The 14,970-nt window shown below is 46.7% G+C and overlaps 1 protein-coding gene across 1 annotated transcript; it reads right to left on the bottom strand.

Moving 5' to 3' along the window:
• Positions 1 to 582: 582 nt before the first annotated feature.
• Positions 583 to 7,677, bottom strand: Rbp7 (retinol binding protein 7). The gene is made up of 4 exons (XM_041653048.1): positions 7,546 to 7,677; positions 5,611 to 5,789; positions 5,064 to 5,165; positions 583 to 737 (listed from the first exon to the last, which is right to left on the bottom strand). The coding sequence occupies exons 1-4, from the start codon at positions 7,616 to 7,618 to the stop codon at positions 687 to 689; spliced, it is 405 nt and encodes a 134-aa protein (XP_041508982.1). The 5' UTR covers positions 7,619 to 7,677; the 3' UTR covers positions 583 to 686.
• Positions 7,678 to 14,970: the final 7,293 nt, after the last annotated feature.

The following is a 14,970-nucleotide window of genomic DNA, read 5'->3' as shown; positions in this document are numbered from 1 at the left end:
ATGCACATAAAATAAAATTAAATAAAGCATAAAAATATTTTTTAAAAAAAGTGGGTTGTGATCTGGGCGGTGGTGGTGCACGCCTTTAATCCCAGCACTCAGGAGGCAGAGGCAGGAGGATCTCTGCGAGTTTGAGGCCAGACTGGTATACAAGAGCTAGTTCCAGGACAGGCTCCAAAGCTACAGTGAAACCCTGTCTCAAAAATAAAATAAAATAAAAGTGGGTTGTGTTGGGCCTGGCCTGGTGACCCATGCCTTCAATCCCAGCACTCAGGAGGTAGAGGCAGGCCAACAGGTGGATTCAAGGCCAACTTCGTCTACACAGTGAGTTCCAGGTCAGCCAGGGCTGCATAGTAAGACCCTCTCTTAAATGTGTGTGTGTGTGTGTGTGTGTGTGTGTGTGTGTATAGATAGATCGATAGGTAGGTAGATAGATAGATAGATAGATAGATAGATAGATAGATAGATAGATATCACGTTAAATTTGGAAAGAAAAAACAATTAGCATCCCTTGGACAGGTTTATTGAAACTGAGGTTGTCCTGCAGCCAAATTGTTTCCAGCACAGGTTGAATGACATCTTTCCAATTGCAAGGCCCTTCATCAAACCAGGACAGATAAACACCCATGCCTTCTGCGGGCAATTCAGCACTTAGCAGCCTTGAATAGGCTCTGCTGCTGGACGGTTCAGGCTCTCTGGAACGTTTGTTTGCACACCTGGCCTTCGCAGAACATTTCCTGTGAGAGGAAGGGGAGGAAGAAGAAAGTTGATGGATATTCTTAGCATGTTTGACACCAAATGGGGTTTTGCCTCCCGACACCACATGTAGGGTCTTCTCTGCCCTAACTTCTTCACTCTAACACAAAACGGGTGTCAACAATTTAATCTGATCTCTCCTGGTGTTAGTGTAAACCCACAAACAAAGGCACAGTTTTGTACTTTTTTTGAGACAGGGTCTCTATATAGCCCTGGCTGTCCTGGAACTCATTACATAAACCAGACTGGTCTCAAATGCACAAAGATCTGCTGACCTCTGCTTCCCAAGTGCTGGTATTCAAGGCGCTTGGTGCCATATCTGACACCAGTTTTATTCTTTCTAAAAGCAGAATTTTATACCTTCTAGATTGTGTTTTAGAGCTGTTGATTAGTTTGAGTTATACGCTGCAGTCAGGAAGTTCTGATTGTGAAACAAATCAATGCTTCCTCTGTGAGGAGGCCTTAAAGAAGCAACCTAGTGAGCTGTGCCCGGGTCTCTCAAGGGAACAAGACGCACCAGGGACCTGAGCTTTATTCATCGTAGAGACCACCCTGAGACACTATTATTTTGGGGATTTCATATCATTCAAGCTAATCTCCAACTTGTTCTGTAGCTGAAGATGACTTTGAACTTCTGAAGCTCCTGCGGCCATCTCCCAATTGCCACGCTTACAGATGCGGGCTCCAATTTGGGATTTCCCACGTGCCGAGCGTGTACTCCGCCAGCTGAGCTACACCACCAGAACCTGCAATGGTATTCTTTAATATTCAATCAAGGATGTGTTTCATTAAAATGTCACTCCCTCAGTCAAATGGACCACGAAACAGCCAGCTCACCGCCTTAATATATGATTTTTAAAATACATGGTGAGCCGGGCGATAATGGCGCACGCCTTTAATCCCAGCACTCGGGAGGCAGAGGTAGGCGGATCTCTGTGAGTTCGAGACCAGCCTGGTCTACAGAGCTAGTTCCAGGACAGGCTCCAAAGCCAGAGAAACCCTGTCTCAAAAAACCAAAAAAAAAAAAAAAAAAAAAAATACATGGTGAATTCAGCTGAGAGTGGCACCAGACACCTTTAAGCCTGGCAGTCGGAAGGCAGAGGCAGGTGGATTGCTGAGTTTGTGACCAGCCTGGTCTACAGAGTGAGTTCCAGGACAGCCAGATCTGCTAAACAAAGAAACCCTGCCTGTCTTTTTGTTTTGTTTTGTTTTTGAGACAGGGTTTCCCTGTAGCTTTGGAGCCTGTCCTGGGCCTATCCCGGAACTAGCTCTTGTAGACCAGGTTGGCATTGAACTCACAGAGATCCACCTGCCTCTGCCTCCTGAGTGCTGGGATTAAAGGCTTGTGCCACCACCGCCTGGCTGAGAAACCCTGTCTTGAAAAACAAACAAACAATCTCTTTTTATTTCAAAATTACACATTTTAGAAGAATGTGCATTTTAGACAGGTAATAGTGGCACATACCTTTAATCCCAGCACTTGGGAGACAGAGACAGGTGGATCTATCTGAGTTTGAGGCCAGCCTGGTCTACATAGTGAATTCCAGGATAGCCAGAGCTACACAGAGAGACCCTGTCTCAAAACAAAACAAAACAAAACAAAGAAATAAAGTAAAAAATATAAATACACAGTGAATTCAAGAGAAAAACTATCTAGAAAGCTATACAACATTCTTTTTTTAATATTTACTTTTATTTTTCAGTTATGTGTGTGTGTCTGTATGGGGGTATTGCTCGCGAGTGCTGTTACCATCAGAGACCAGAAGGGGAGGTTGGATCCCCTAGAGCTGGAGGTAGAGGGAGCGGTGCTGGGAGTCAGGTCCAGGTTCCTGCAAGAGCAGCACCTTCTCGTTTGCTGATGCCATCTCCAGTCCCAGGAAAAGGTTCTTTTGGTTTTGGTTTTTCAAGACAGGGTCTCTCTGTGTAACAGCCCTAGCTGTCCTGGAACTCACTCTGTACACCAGGCTGGCCTTGAACTCACAGAGATCCACCTGTCTCCTGAGTGCTGGGATTAAAGGTATATGCCACCACCATCTGGCATAAGTTCTTATTTTTTTTAAATATTTATTTATTTATTATGCATACAATATTCTGTGTGTGTGTGTCCGCAGGCCAGAAGAGGGCACTAAATCTCATTACAGATGGTTGTGAGCCACCATGTGGTTGCTGGGAATTGAACTCATGACCTTTGGAAGAACAGGCAATGCTCTTAACCACTGAGCCATCTCTCCAGCCCATAAGTTCTTATTTTTATGTGCACGGGTGTTTTGTCTGCATTTACATCTGTGCACACATGCCTAAAGAGCCAGAGGAGGCCACAGAAGAGGCATTAGATCCCCTTGGACTTAAGTTCTAAACAGTGGTGGCCCACAGTGTGGCAGCTAGGAATTGAGTGGAGGTCTTCTGGAAGAGCAGCCAGTGCTCTTAATCATAGAGCCATGGCTCCAGTCACAGAAAATGTTCTTCAGTCAGGCAACGGTGGCACACCTTTAATCTCAGCTCTCAGGAGGCAGAGGCAGAGGCAGGCAGATATCTGTGAGTTCGAGGCCAGCCTGGTTGACAGATCAAGTTCCAGGACAGCCAATGCTACACTGAGAAACCCTGTCTCGAAAAACAAAACAAAAAAATTATTTGTTTATGTAAATGAGAGTTTGCATGTATGCCCATGACAGAAGAGGGTACCAAACAGAACATGGCATTAGATCCCACTATAGATGGTTTTGAGCTAACATGTGGCTGCCGGGAATTGAACTCAGGACCTCTGGAAGAGCAGTCAGTGCTCTTAACCACTAAGCTATCTCTCCAGTCTCCAGAAAAATGTTGCAATATTGAATAAAAAGGCAGACCATCCTGAGCAGGACATGAAGGTAACTTGCAAAAGTAAAAGTTAAAACAAGGATCGAGAAGGGTAGGGCGACTGTCCATGGCTAATGTGTTGTTCAGCCCTCATCAGAGCGGCTTCCTCTAGCAGGAAATGGTGATGAACTGACTGAGACCCACAACGGGACAACAGACAGGCAGTGGGAGACCTCAGCGCACTCAGCACTGAATGAGACGCCTTAGGACCTCCCTGGAGGCTCAGGGATCTATGCCACAGGGCAGAAAGACTGTGAGAGCCGGAGGTGGTGGGTGACTCCAAGGAGACAGCATCTCCCAGATACAACTCACAGAGACTGACAGCATGCAAAGGACCTACATAGGTCCGGACAAAATCTAACCAGGGAGCCGGGCGATGGTGGCGCACGCCTTTAATCCCAGCACTCGGGAGGCAGAGGCAGGCAGATCTCTGTGAGTTCGAGACCAGCCTGGTCTTCAGAGCTAGTTCCAGGACAGGCTCCAAAGCCACAGAGAAACCCTGTCTCAAAAAACAAAAAACAAAAAAAAACAAAAAAAAAACCAAAATCTAACCAGGGAGAAAAAAATGGCCAAAGCCCCTCCCCTAGCCACGAACCTATTTGCATTGATACCTTCTTGAGAGAGGGAAACCAGTTTTCTCCAATGGTACTGGGTATTATTGGCCACACTCCAGGGCTGACCTCATGCTCAGGGAAAGTGGGTCAATGCAAACTAGACTCTAAGTTTTGTTGTTGTTATGGTTTGGTCTTTCTTTCTTCCTTCCTTCCTTCCTTCCTTTCTTTCTTTCTTTCTTTCATCCTGTCTTTCTCTTTTGGGTTTATTTTGGTTTCCGAGAAAGAACATGGAATCAGGTAGTTAGGGAGACAGGATAGTCTGGGAAGATTTGGGTAAGGACAAAGAATGTGATCAAAATATACTGCTATGACAACAATTTTTTTAAAATAGTAAAAACATGTAATAGAGAATCATAACAAGGGGATGGCAAAATGGCACAGAGGCTGACAGTTCTTTCAAAGGACCAGGGTGCAGCTCCCTGAACCCACACTGGGCAGCTCGCAACCACCAGTACCTCCAGTTCCAAGGGGATCCAGTGCCCTCTTTTGGTCTCTGCACACACTGCATGCATGTGGTGCACACACAGGTGCAGGTATACATTCACACGAATGAAAATAGAGAAATAGAGATTTGGGCTGGAGAGGTGGCTCAGAGGTTAAGCGCACTGGCTGCTCTTTCAGAGGTCCTGAGTTCAATTCCCAGAAACCACGTGGTGGCTCACAACCATCTATGAGATCTGGTGCCCTCTTCTGGTGGGCATGCACACATGCAGTACAGAACATTGTATACATAATCAACAATAAATAAATTAAAAAAAAATAAAAAAAGAAATAGAGATTTAAAACTCTCCCCTCCCCGCCAAAAATGGATTTTAAAGAACAAAATGTGGTAGGTACCAGGTGGAGCTGGCCCCCTTCAATCCAGTGGCTCCAACCTCTGTTCTTCTTCTCCCCTTTCTGCACACAAGTGAGTTTGTCGTTCTCCCAGGTAACCAAGCTCTGCATGAAGGAAGAGAGAAAACAACACTTTGTTCTGGCAGGAACCCTAATATCATCAGGTAGGATGCATGCCGAGCTAACCTTGTGAAACTGATAGATAGCTTATGCTACATTTCAAAATTTTTTATTTTGTGTGTGTGTGTGTGTGTCTGTGTTGCCTACATGTATGCATATATATTGTGTGCATGCCTGGTGCTCACAGATGTCAGAAGAGGGCATCCCTGGAATTGGAGTTGTAGGAGGATGTAAGCAGCTATGTGGGTGCTGGGAATTGGACCCCAGGTTCTTTACAAGAGCAACAAGTTCTTTTAACTGTTGAGCTGTCTCTCCAGCCCCACGTCTATGTTATTTTCTTTTCTAGCACCATAGGGTGCTTGAAATCTTAGCCGGCTTTCATGCATGCTAAGTGAAAACCCGACCTCTTAGTCACCCCCTACTGCCTTACCGTGCATCTTCTGTTATCCAGGCCTTTGTTATCTTCCTCAAATTCTTCTCCAACTTTGAACTTAACAAGATAATTCCTTAGACTGCTGTATGTGTGGATGGTAAAGGAATCCCCATTTTGTTCAATCACCTTCTGTGGCTTCAATAACTTGGCGATCTTACGAGTCGCAAAGTCGATACCTAGAAAGTTATTGTTCTTATTATATTTTTTATCTTAATATTTTACATTTATTTATGTATGTATGTGTAAGTCAGAGGACAATTTGTTTTAAAACAGGATCTTACATAACCGTGCTGTCTTTGAACTTGGTGCAAAGTTTTTTTTTTTAAATATTTATTTATTATGTATACAATATTCTGTCTGTGTGTATGTCTGCAGGCCAGAAGAGGACACCAGACCTCATTACAGATGGTTGTGAGCCACCATGTGGTTGCTGGGAATTGAACTCAGGACCTTTGGAAGAGCAGGCAGTGCTCTTAACCACTGAGCAATCTCTCCAGCCCCCAAACTTGGTGCAAAGTTGAAGGTGACATTGAACTCCTGATTCTCTTACCTCTACCTCCAAGTATTGGATTATAGGTGTGTACCATCATGCTTGACTCAAGAGATTTTTTTTTTTCTTGTGGATTTTTTTTGAGACAGGGTTTCTTTGTGTAACAACATTGGCAGTCCTGGAACTTAAACTCACAGAGTTCCAGCTGCCTCTGCTTCTCAAGTGTTGGGATTAAAGGTGTGAGCCACTTCACTCAGTGACTTAAGAACATTTTTGTAAATGTTATCTATTTATTTCATGTGTATGTGTGACACCCGCCTGCATGTCTGTACACCACGGAGTACCCACAGAGGCCAGATGAGGGTGTCGGATTCCCTGTAACAGGGCAACTGGGAACCAAACCTGGGTCTCTTGGAAAAGCAAGCTAGTAAGGGCCCTTAACTGAGTCATCTCTCTAGTCCCTCAAGAGGACTTTTTAAAAAATTGCTTTTACTGGGGTGTTGAATTCTGTTCTATTTACTGGAAGGCAAAAGGAAGAGTTTGTCAAGTAGCAAGTGTACCAAGGTATGGTAGCTTAGACCTGTAATCCCTATACTTGGAAGACTGAGACAGGAGGATTTCCTGGACCAGCCTTGTCTACATAGTGAGGTCCAGACCAGCTCGACCTAAAAGGGAGACCTTGTCTTAATATAGATAAACAAAACCCCAAACAAATAACTCCCAGAACAAGCCTGCCAAGGCAACGATGGTACTCCACTTATAATAACAGGGGCTGCCAAATCCATAAAAATCAGAGCAAGCTGAACAGACTCAGTTTGCAGGGCAGCAATATACCGAGAGTCTTTTGGGAAGCAGGGACAGTGACAAGACCCCCTCTTGTGGACCCATGCACCCCACTGGTGGCCACAGAACAGGGTCCAGGACTCAGTTTTCCCACTGCATGCATAGGCAGCCCAGGCTGACTCTACCGGCTTGCTCATCTGCAGGAGTCTGCAGTGGTCTCCCTCACCCAGAGCAGGCCCTGTTCTGGCGGGGGAACTGAATTCCCAAGGAGATTGTAGCTGCTGTCTGTCTGGTTCAGAGCCCTGGCCGGTCCTGACAGTCCCCACACAGAATTGGATAGACAGGAATACAGGCACATCTGGGACTCGACAGACGCAGAGGGGCATGCAGGAACCAGACTCGGGTGGGCAGGGACGATTGGCTGTCAGACAAGACAAGGGGGACAGAGCAAAGAGGATAGACAGAGGGCTGAAGATGGGTGCGGGGAGTCAGGGACAAGGACTAAGCAACATAACCCAACCGAGAGCATAACTCACGGGAGACAGGAGGACCTGGAACAGACAAGACAGGACAGATGGCCTTCGCTCAACCCCGAGACCCAAAGCTAGAGTCTTTCTCCCCTCCATTATCCCCTTTGCTGCACAACCCTCTGGTCCTACCCAGGGCCAGCATGTAGCCCTCGAAGTTGTCACTGCTGAGAAGGTTCCAGGTGCCGCTGAGGTCCGCTGGCATGGTGGGGGGTTGGCAGCCAAAGCCTGAAAGTCAGGGGACAATGCTGCCCTTATATTGTCATTGGGGTGGGAACGGGGGCCAGGGTGGAGCAGAGGGAACAACAAGCCTGGTCAGTGAAGCTGGGGTGGAGGTTGGGAAGCCCTGGAAGCAGCCTCTGGCTGCCTCTCCTAGCTTCCTTCCCCACCCGCTTCTGGTTCTGTCCCTGCTCCTGTCACACACTACCTTGGCAACCCCTGTTTCCTTTGGACTCCCTCCTGTCATTCAACTCTAAACACCTGTGACCCCAGCGAGTGTCCCAGGTCACCCTTTATTCCATGGCCTGGATGTTAATGACTAAAGGAAGGGCTTCAGACTCAGCACGAAGTACGGTGGTAACCACAAATAACAGTACATGCATGAGCCCAAGGCCACTCACAGGTCTCCCAGAAAATAGAAATTTTTACCTTGCTCGAGTTTAAAAAAATTATTTTTGTTTATGTGCATATGTCTACGTGGGTGTATATCACATGTGTGCTGGTTCCAGGAGAGGGTAGATCCCCAAGAGATGGAGTTAGAGGCAGTCTGCAGCCTCACCCACCCCACCCCACCCCATGGATGCTGGGGACCAAATTCAGATCCTCTGAAAGAGTAGCCAGTGCTCTTAGGGGTGTGATGCCTATCTAGTGCCTGCCTTGTTTTTGAGCAAGGGATTCGTGTAGCTCAGGTGGGCTCCTAACTCACTATGTAGGCCAAAGATGGCCTTGTGAGTTCATGATTCAGCTGCCTCTGCTGGATTACAGGTGTGCAACACACCCGGTTTATATGCTTGGGCTTTAACACAGAACTTCATGGGTAAAAGCCAACTGAATCACATCCCAGCTTCTTACCCAGTATTTCTGTGACCACTAGATTCCTAGGTGACACAGAATGGACGTCTGCAATCCTGGGGACTTTTTACTTCTGGTTTTGACTTCACTGTCATGACTTGGATTTCAGATGTCAGCCAGGTGGAGAAGACTAGGAAATGTCACACACTGTTATTCCCTCAACAGAAACTTCTTTAGCACAGTTCCAGTTACTGCTCATCTACACAACATGTCAATTACTACTGCTAACTGCATGGAGCCTGGGAAATGTAGTCTTCAGGATGTAGTCTCTACAGTAGAGTGAGGCAGAGGAGGAGAGAGGAGAAGAATGGACTAGCTAATAGTATCAGCCATAGTCAGCATCCATATACACTGTCTCCAAGACTTAGAGCCATGCTCATTCCTGTAATCCCAGAACTTTGGAGGTAGGGGCAGGAGAAACAAATCTAAGGCCATGCTCAGCTACATAATAAGTTTGAAGCCAGCCTGGGTTGTATGAGATCCTGATTTACAAAGACGAAATATAAAGTGGGGGAGGGTTTAGAGAGGTTAAAAGCACTTACTGCTTTTCAGAGTCAAGTCCCCAGCACCCTCGTGGCTCACAGCCAACTGCACCTCCAGATCATTCATAACACCTGTTCCAGGGGATCAGAGGCTGTGCCTTCTAGATTCTGGGGTGCCAGGAATTCATGTGGGACACATACATATAAGCAAGCAAAACACTCATACATATAAAATAAACCTTTAAAAATTTTTTAAAAAAGAAGTGGATTCCAGACCATAGGTAAAGGGCTTGGTGTGTGAGCAGAAGCCTGTTCTATGTGGTGAGGTTCCAGGCCAATGACAATCATGTCTCAAACAAAAGGTGGAAAGCGCCTGAGGACTGACATTCAGGGTTGTTTTCTGGCCTCCACGAGCAAACTGTACACACACACACACACACACACACACTCCATGACATATGCTTGAAGATCAGAGGACAACTTGTGGGACTTAGGTCTCTGCTTCTGCTGTGTGGGTCCCAGGGACCAAAGTCAGGTCACCAGATTGGCCACAAGCACTCTCTGAGCCATCTTGGGACCCCCGAGGTTTTATCTTTGAATGGAGTCTCTGTCATTCCCAATGGTGCTATTTTGGTTTCTCCATTTATGGCTTTTATGTTTTAAAGAACTTTAATGGAAAAGTACTTGGCTTTCTTTAAAACCTCTGACAGTCACTTTCTCAGTGGAACATTCAAATACATTTGTAAGTCTTTGAAAACTATTATTTAGCTGGGTGTGTAGGCAGATGCCTAATGGAGGCAGATACTGGAGGGGTTTGTGAGTTCAAGGCCAGCCTGGTCCACAGAGTGAGTTCCAGGACATCCAGGGCTGTCACACAGAAAAACATGTATATAATTTAATGTGGATATTTGTGGGTTAACGGTATATCTGCACACCATGTGTGTACAGTGTCTTCAGAGGCTAGAAGAGGGTGTCAGACCCTGGAAGTGGAATTACAGGTGATTGTGAGTCACCATGTAGATTCTGGAAACCAAACTCAGGTCCTCTAGAAGAGCAGCCTTAATCTTAACCTCTGAGTCATCTCCAGCCCCGTGGATAGGCTTTATCTCCATCCATCCATCCATCCATCCATCCATCTATCTGTAGGATTTTCTTTTGAGACAGGGTCTCACTATGCAGTCTTGCATTCACTATGCAGAGCAGCCTGGCCTTTAATTCACAGAGGTCTGCCTGCCTTTGCCTCGTAAGTACTGCAAGTAAAGGCATGTGCCACCATACCTGGCCACAGAGATACTTCTTAATATCCATTTCACCTGCATCACAGCCCTGCTTGAGGTGTTCATATGTCTCCCACTCCAAGATTTGATGGGTAATCTTGAGAATCAACGTGGTTGGGCTGAGAAGTGTGCCTAGGAGATCAGTAAAGCACACTGCATGGGTGAGGGTTCCCAGAGAGCTGCCCTGGATGTGGGTGACATGATCCCATAGGTTATAGGAGGCTACAGGATGAAAAGAAGTCAGAGGGGAGCTACCGGGACAGGAAGTCTCTCTTTGCTTCCTGGCAATCAAGATTTGGACACATGCTCTGCCTTGCCCTCCCCATTTTGATTTGAAACCCCAAATACTATCAGCCAAAAAGAAACCCCCACTTCTTTAAATTGTTCCTCACAGGCGTTTGGCCACAGAAATGAAAAGGTGACTAGTACTTGCCTCTGTTTCCCTTGTTGGCTGGCTGCCTTTTTCCTTGCAAGCAGAGACTGTGTTCACGTTATTCACAACTAGTGTCCCCAGGCCTTGTGCTTCTGCTCGATAAACACTTGAATGAATGAATGCATGCATGAATGAATGTGACCTTTTCCAGGGTGGGAGCAACTTTCCCAGAAAGGGCTGTTGACGCTCTTCCATCAGTTGGCTTAGGCATACCTTGAGGGATACAAAACCATGAACTCTGCCCAGACTTTTGGAGTGTGAAACAGGACATGAACAGAACAGCACCTACTTCCTATCCTTAACCATTTTATTGTTCCAGAGCCTGACCTAAGGTTGTATCTAATAATACTCTTAGCCTCTGTGCTAGTTGCTATGGCTTTGGGCCAGTTTGAGCAAAGGTCACCTGTTCTACCCAGGATGGAGCTGCGCTGAAGGGGACAGAGATTTGACTGTTCATAGGTTCCAGAATCACGTTTCTCCTGTTCAGTTCCAGGAGATTCACTCTAGGAAGGACCAGAAAGTATTGCTGGAAAGGGAAGAAAATCAAAGAAGGAAGGTATTTGCCTCCGTACCCCGGGCTTAAGGCTAGGGGGGGCTCAACTCTAAACTGTGGACAAGATGAGGCTCTGGACCTGCGCGTCGATGGAAACTGGACGGGAATGGATGAGGACACTTGGAGTGGGGACTGTTATTTGATGGAATTATATATTCTCCTCCCTACTGTCAGGAAATAATACCACCGAGGGAGTGGCTTCCATTCTGGGGATAGACCCAAATTAGTTTAAGGTTGACCCAATCACCGCAAGCTTCTCTCCTTTGCCAAGGACTGGCTTTAAGGATATGAAACTTCCAACAAATTTGAAGTACGCAGTGACTTGTGACGGCTGCTGGGAAAGATGTCTGATTTGAACGACTTTTCCCCACATCTGAGCTCGGGCAGGCAGCTGGCTTGTTTTCTGGGCCAGGAGCACCGCACCTTCCAGCTCCAGGGGAGCAGAACTAGGACACTGTGATTGGCAGGGACTGCAATGACTCTGGTGAGTCACTCGCACGAGCCCTGCATCCTGTCCTACATCTGCGCTTCTGAACACAAAGGTCTTTATTGTTTAGGCCACTTGGGGGTTGAGCTTCCTACAGTGGACAAATCTGACAGAACATAATGTCGAGGTATTTTCTCCCCCAGCAACTCTCTTGCCTTTGGTCACCTATGTGACCAGGGGGACATTCTGATTCAATGCCAGTGCGTGGATCCACCGTTTTTGAGTGTCTGTGTTGAACAAAATGCTACTTAATAAATACTGTTCTCTCAACAGCAGTATTGTGGCTGGAAACACATGAATTCTGTTTTGGGGACTCTGCCACTTTGAGCGGTACCCCTGTAAAGTTTGTTGGTTGTGGCAAAGTTTGGACCCTAAAAAACCTACATGGACAGCTAGGGACCAAAACAAGGGGCACTGAGCCCCTCAGCCTTGCTTGGCCACACCACTAAGGAAAGTCATCATGTGGATCATTTCTATCTGCTGCGTTCCCATGAAGCCGGCTCTTCCTCACAGCACAGGGCCAGAAATAGATGGCTTCTCTTGTGCACTTTTTATTTTGGAGCATTCTATGGTGGCCAGACCAGATTCAATGAAATCTATCCTCCAGCGAATCATCTTATATTGGAGACAAGGTGTCAAAGAGCCCGGGCTGGCCTTAAACCACTAATCCTCCTGAGTACTGGACTTCTAAGCATGTGCCACCACATCTGGCTACCTTCTTGTAAACGTTGTGTTCAATGTATTACTGTTGACTACAGGTACGATATTCTACAGGGACTCTAGATCTTTTTAATTGCACTATAAGATGTTGGAAGGGTATGTGTGCGTGTGAGCTTGTGTGAGCACATGCACACTCAGACAGCATCTAGATGACTTTGTCAGATCTCCTGGAACTGCAGTTACAGGCACTGTGCTGCTAGAAACTGAACTCAGGTCCTCAGCAAGTGCTCTAACCACCGAGTCACTTCTCCATTCTCAGATTTGTTTGTTTTTGGTTTTTGAGACAGGGTTTTCTCTGTGGGACAGTCCTGGCTGTCCTGGAATTTGTTCTGTAGACCAGGCTGCACCCAAATTCACAGAGATCCGCCTGCCTCTGCCTCCCAAGCGCTGGGATGAAAGGTGTGCGCCGCCACCCGGTCTCCCTTTTCCCTTAAAGGAAGGCACAGCAACTGTAAATTCCAGAGCTGGAGAGATGGCTCCGTGGTTAAGAGCAATGACCGCTCTTCCAGGGGACCCAGGTTCAATTCCCAGCACCCACATGGCAGTGCACAATCACCTGTAACTCTGGGAGATCCAATACCTTCTTGTTCTTCTCAGGCACAACTGGTGCACAGATACACATGCAGGCAAAACACCCACACACATAAAATATAAATTAAAAAAAATTGTAATTCCCATCATCCGGAGAGGAAGTTCTGGTCTTGAGGACATGTCTGCCTTTAGCAGAGCTATTCCCAAAAGCCAAGTATCAGGTTCTGTGCCGGAAGTTCACTCACAGTGTAATTCGGGGATCCCTGGGAGGGTCCCCGCAAGCCTTGCCCATGGGGTCCGAGGTGATCATAAGGTAGTAGGGTTTCAACACTTCCAAACGGGAGACACTAAGGTCTAAGGTAAGGTTACAGCAGTAACCCGTACAGCTCACGGCACACGAGATGAACTGTGTGTGCTCTGCCAGAGTCAAGTCTGATGGCTCTGCTGACTACTGTTACTGCTCAGTGCTGTCTCAACTCTTTAGGATCCTTATCTTGTCTCTACCGATTGAGATCTGGCCATCCACACAGTCAGCCAGCAGGTACTAATGCTGTGGGTGCCAGACTTTTCATCTCTGACAGCTATTGGATGGCTTTAGTAAGATGAGTAAACATTTCTCCCTTCCTGACATCAGATTTGGATCTGACAACTGCACAATTACTTTTTCCTTCTGTGGAAGTACAAAATCTTCTTCAAGAGAGGTGAGCATCAAACACGAATTTTGAGGGAAATTTAGGCTACTTGGGAGACAGGCAGGCAGATCTCTGTGAGCCCTGGGCCAGCCTGGACTGCTTATGGAGATTTCCCATCTCAAAAATTTAAAAGGGGCCAGGCGGTGGTGGTGCACGCCTTTAATCCCAGCACTCGGGAGGGAGAGGTAGATGGATCTCTGGGAGTTCGAGGCCAGCCTGGTCTACAAGAGCTAGTTCCGGGACAGGCACTAAAGCTACAGAGAAACCCTGTCTCAAAAAACCAAAAAAAATAAATAAAAAAATAAAAAAAAATTTAAAAGGGGAAATTATCTTTTTTTTTTTTTCCTGTAGCTTTGGGGCCTGTCCTACAACTAGCTCTTGTAGACCAGGCTGGCCTCAAACTTACAGAGATCCACCTGGCTCTGCCTCCCAAGTGCTGGGATTAAAGGTGTGCACCACCACCACTGCCTAGCTCAGGTGAACTTGAACTCCTGATTATCCAGTCTCCATCAAGTGAGTGCTGGGATTATGAGTGTGTCCCACCATGTCCAGTTGAGAAGTTTAACTTTACCCCTGTACCAATTGCAAGACCACTTTCATAAAAGTCCACACTGACCCAGTACCACCCCCTCCTCTGGTGGCTGCTAAAAACAGGACCATCACATGTGTGCCTGACACCTAGTGAGGTTCCCAGAGACACCGACTCAGAGACACCCTGGGTGAAGTCAGTGAGGACCAGTAGGAGCCAAGATGAGACTTTTCTACCATGTGGTGTTTGCCACACTGGCTGCTTCTCCATTAAATTCTCACATTGATTTGACTGCGGGGAAAGATCTCCAGGGCTCATTCTAGAACCCCCTAACAATGTCAGAAGCCCGTGGGGCAGATTTCTGGGGGCTACCATGCACAGTACACACAGAACCCTGCCAACTGCAGGGCTGGATCCTAGGGAAGGAGGACCTGAGAAGACAATGGCCCACAGTCCTTGGTGCCCATCATCCCCACCCAGTTGAGCCCATGACTCAGGGCCAACCTGACCCTGAAGACCACACCAGGCACTGACTATGTTTTCCAGGAGAAAATCCTAACTGAAAAAAACAAAAAATGGGGCAAATTCCTGTAAAATTTCAATCAGTAACAAATCATGTAATAACTTTGTGTTTTAACAAAAAGCTATGATCTCAGTTATTGGGTCAGAGAAACAGCTCCAGAAAAATGATGAGGCAATGGACCCTTCCTCAGCAGGTGCAGGATATGCAGATTCACACGGCTGGCACAGAGACCACAGGGCTCTTCAGAAACTGACAGCTT

This window comes from Microtus oregoni, unplaced genomic scaffold (assembly GCF_018167655.1).
Source record: "Microtus oregoni isolate MIOR12 unplaced genomic scaffold, Mior012 000005F_ref0000423, whole genome shotgun sequence".
NCBI lineage: Eukaryota > Metazoa > Chordata > Mammalia > Rodentia > Cricetidae > Microtus > Microtus oregoni.
Note: the sequence above shows the minus strand (reverse complement) of the source record. Positions and strands in the feature narration are given on the sequence as shown.

Excerpts from the sequence above, each read along its gene's own strand:
- Rbp7 (XM_041653048.1), bottom strand. The coding sequence starts at position 7,618 with ATGCCAGCGGACCTCAGCGGCACCTGGAACCTTCTCAGCAGTGACAAC. Across the intron at positions 5,790-7,545 it reads GGGCTACATGCTGGCCCTGG|GTATCGACTTTGCGACTCGT; the intron begins GTAGGACCAGAG and ends ATAACTTTCTAG. Across the intron at positions 5,166-5,610 it reads TGGATAACAGAAGATGCACG|AGCTTGGTTACCTGGGAGAA; the intron begins GTAAGGCAGTAG and ends TCCTTCATGCAG.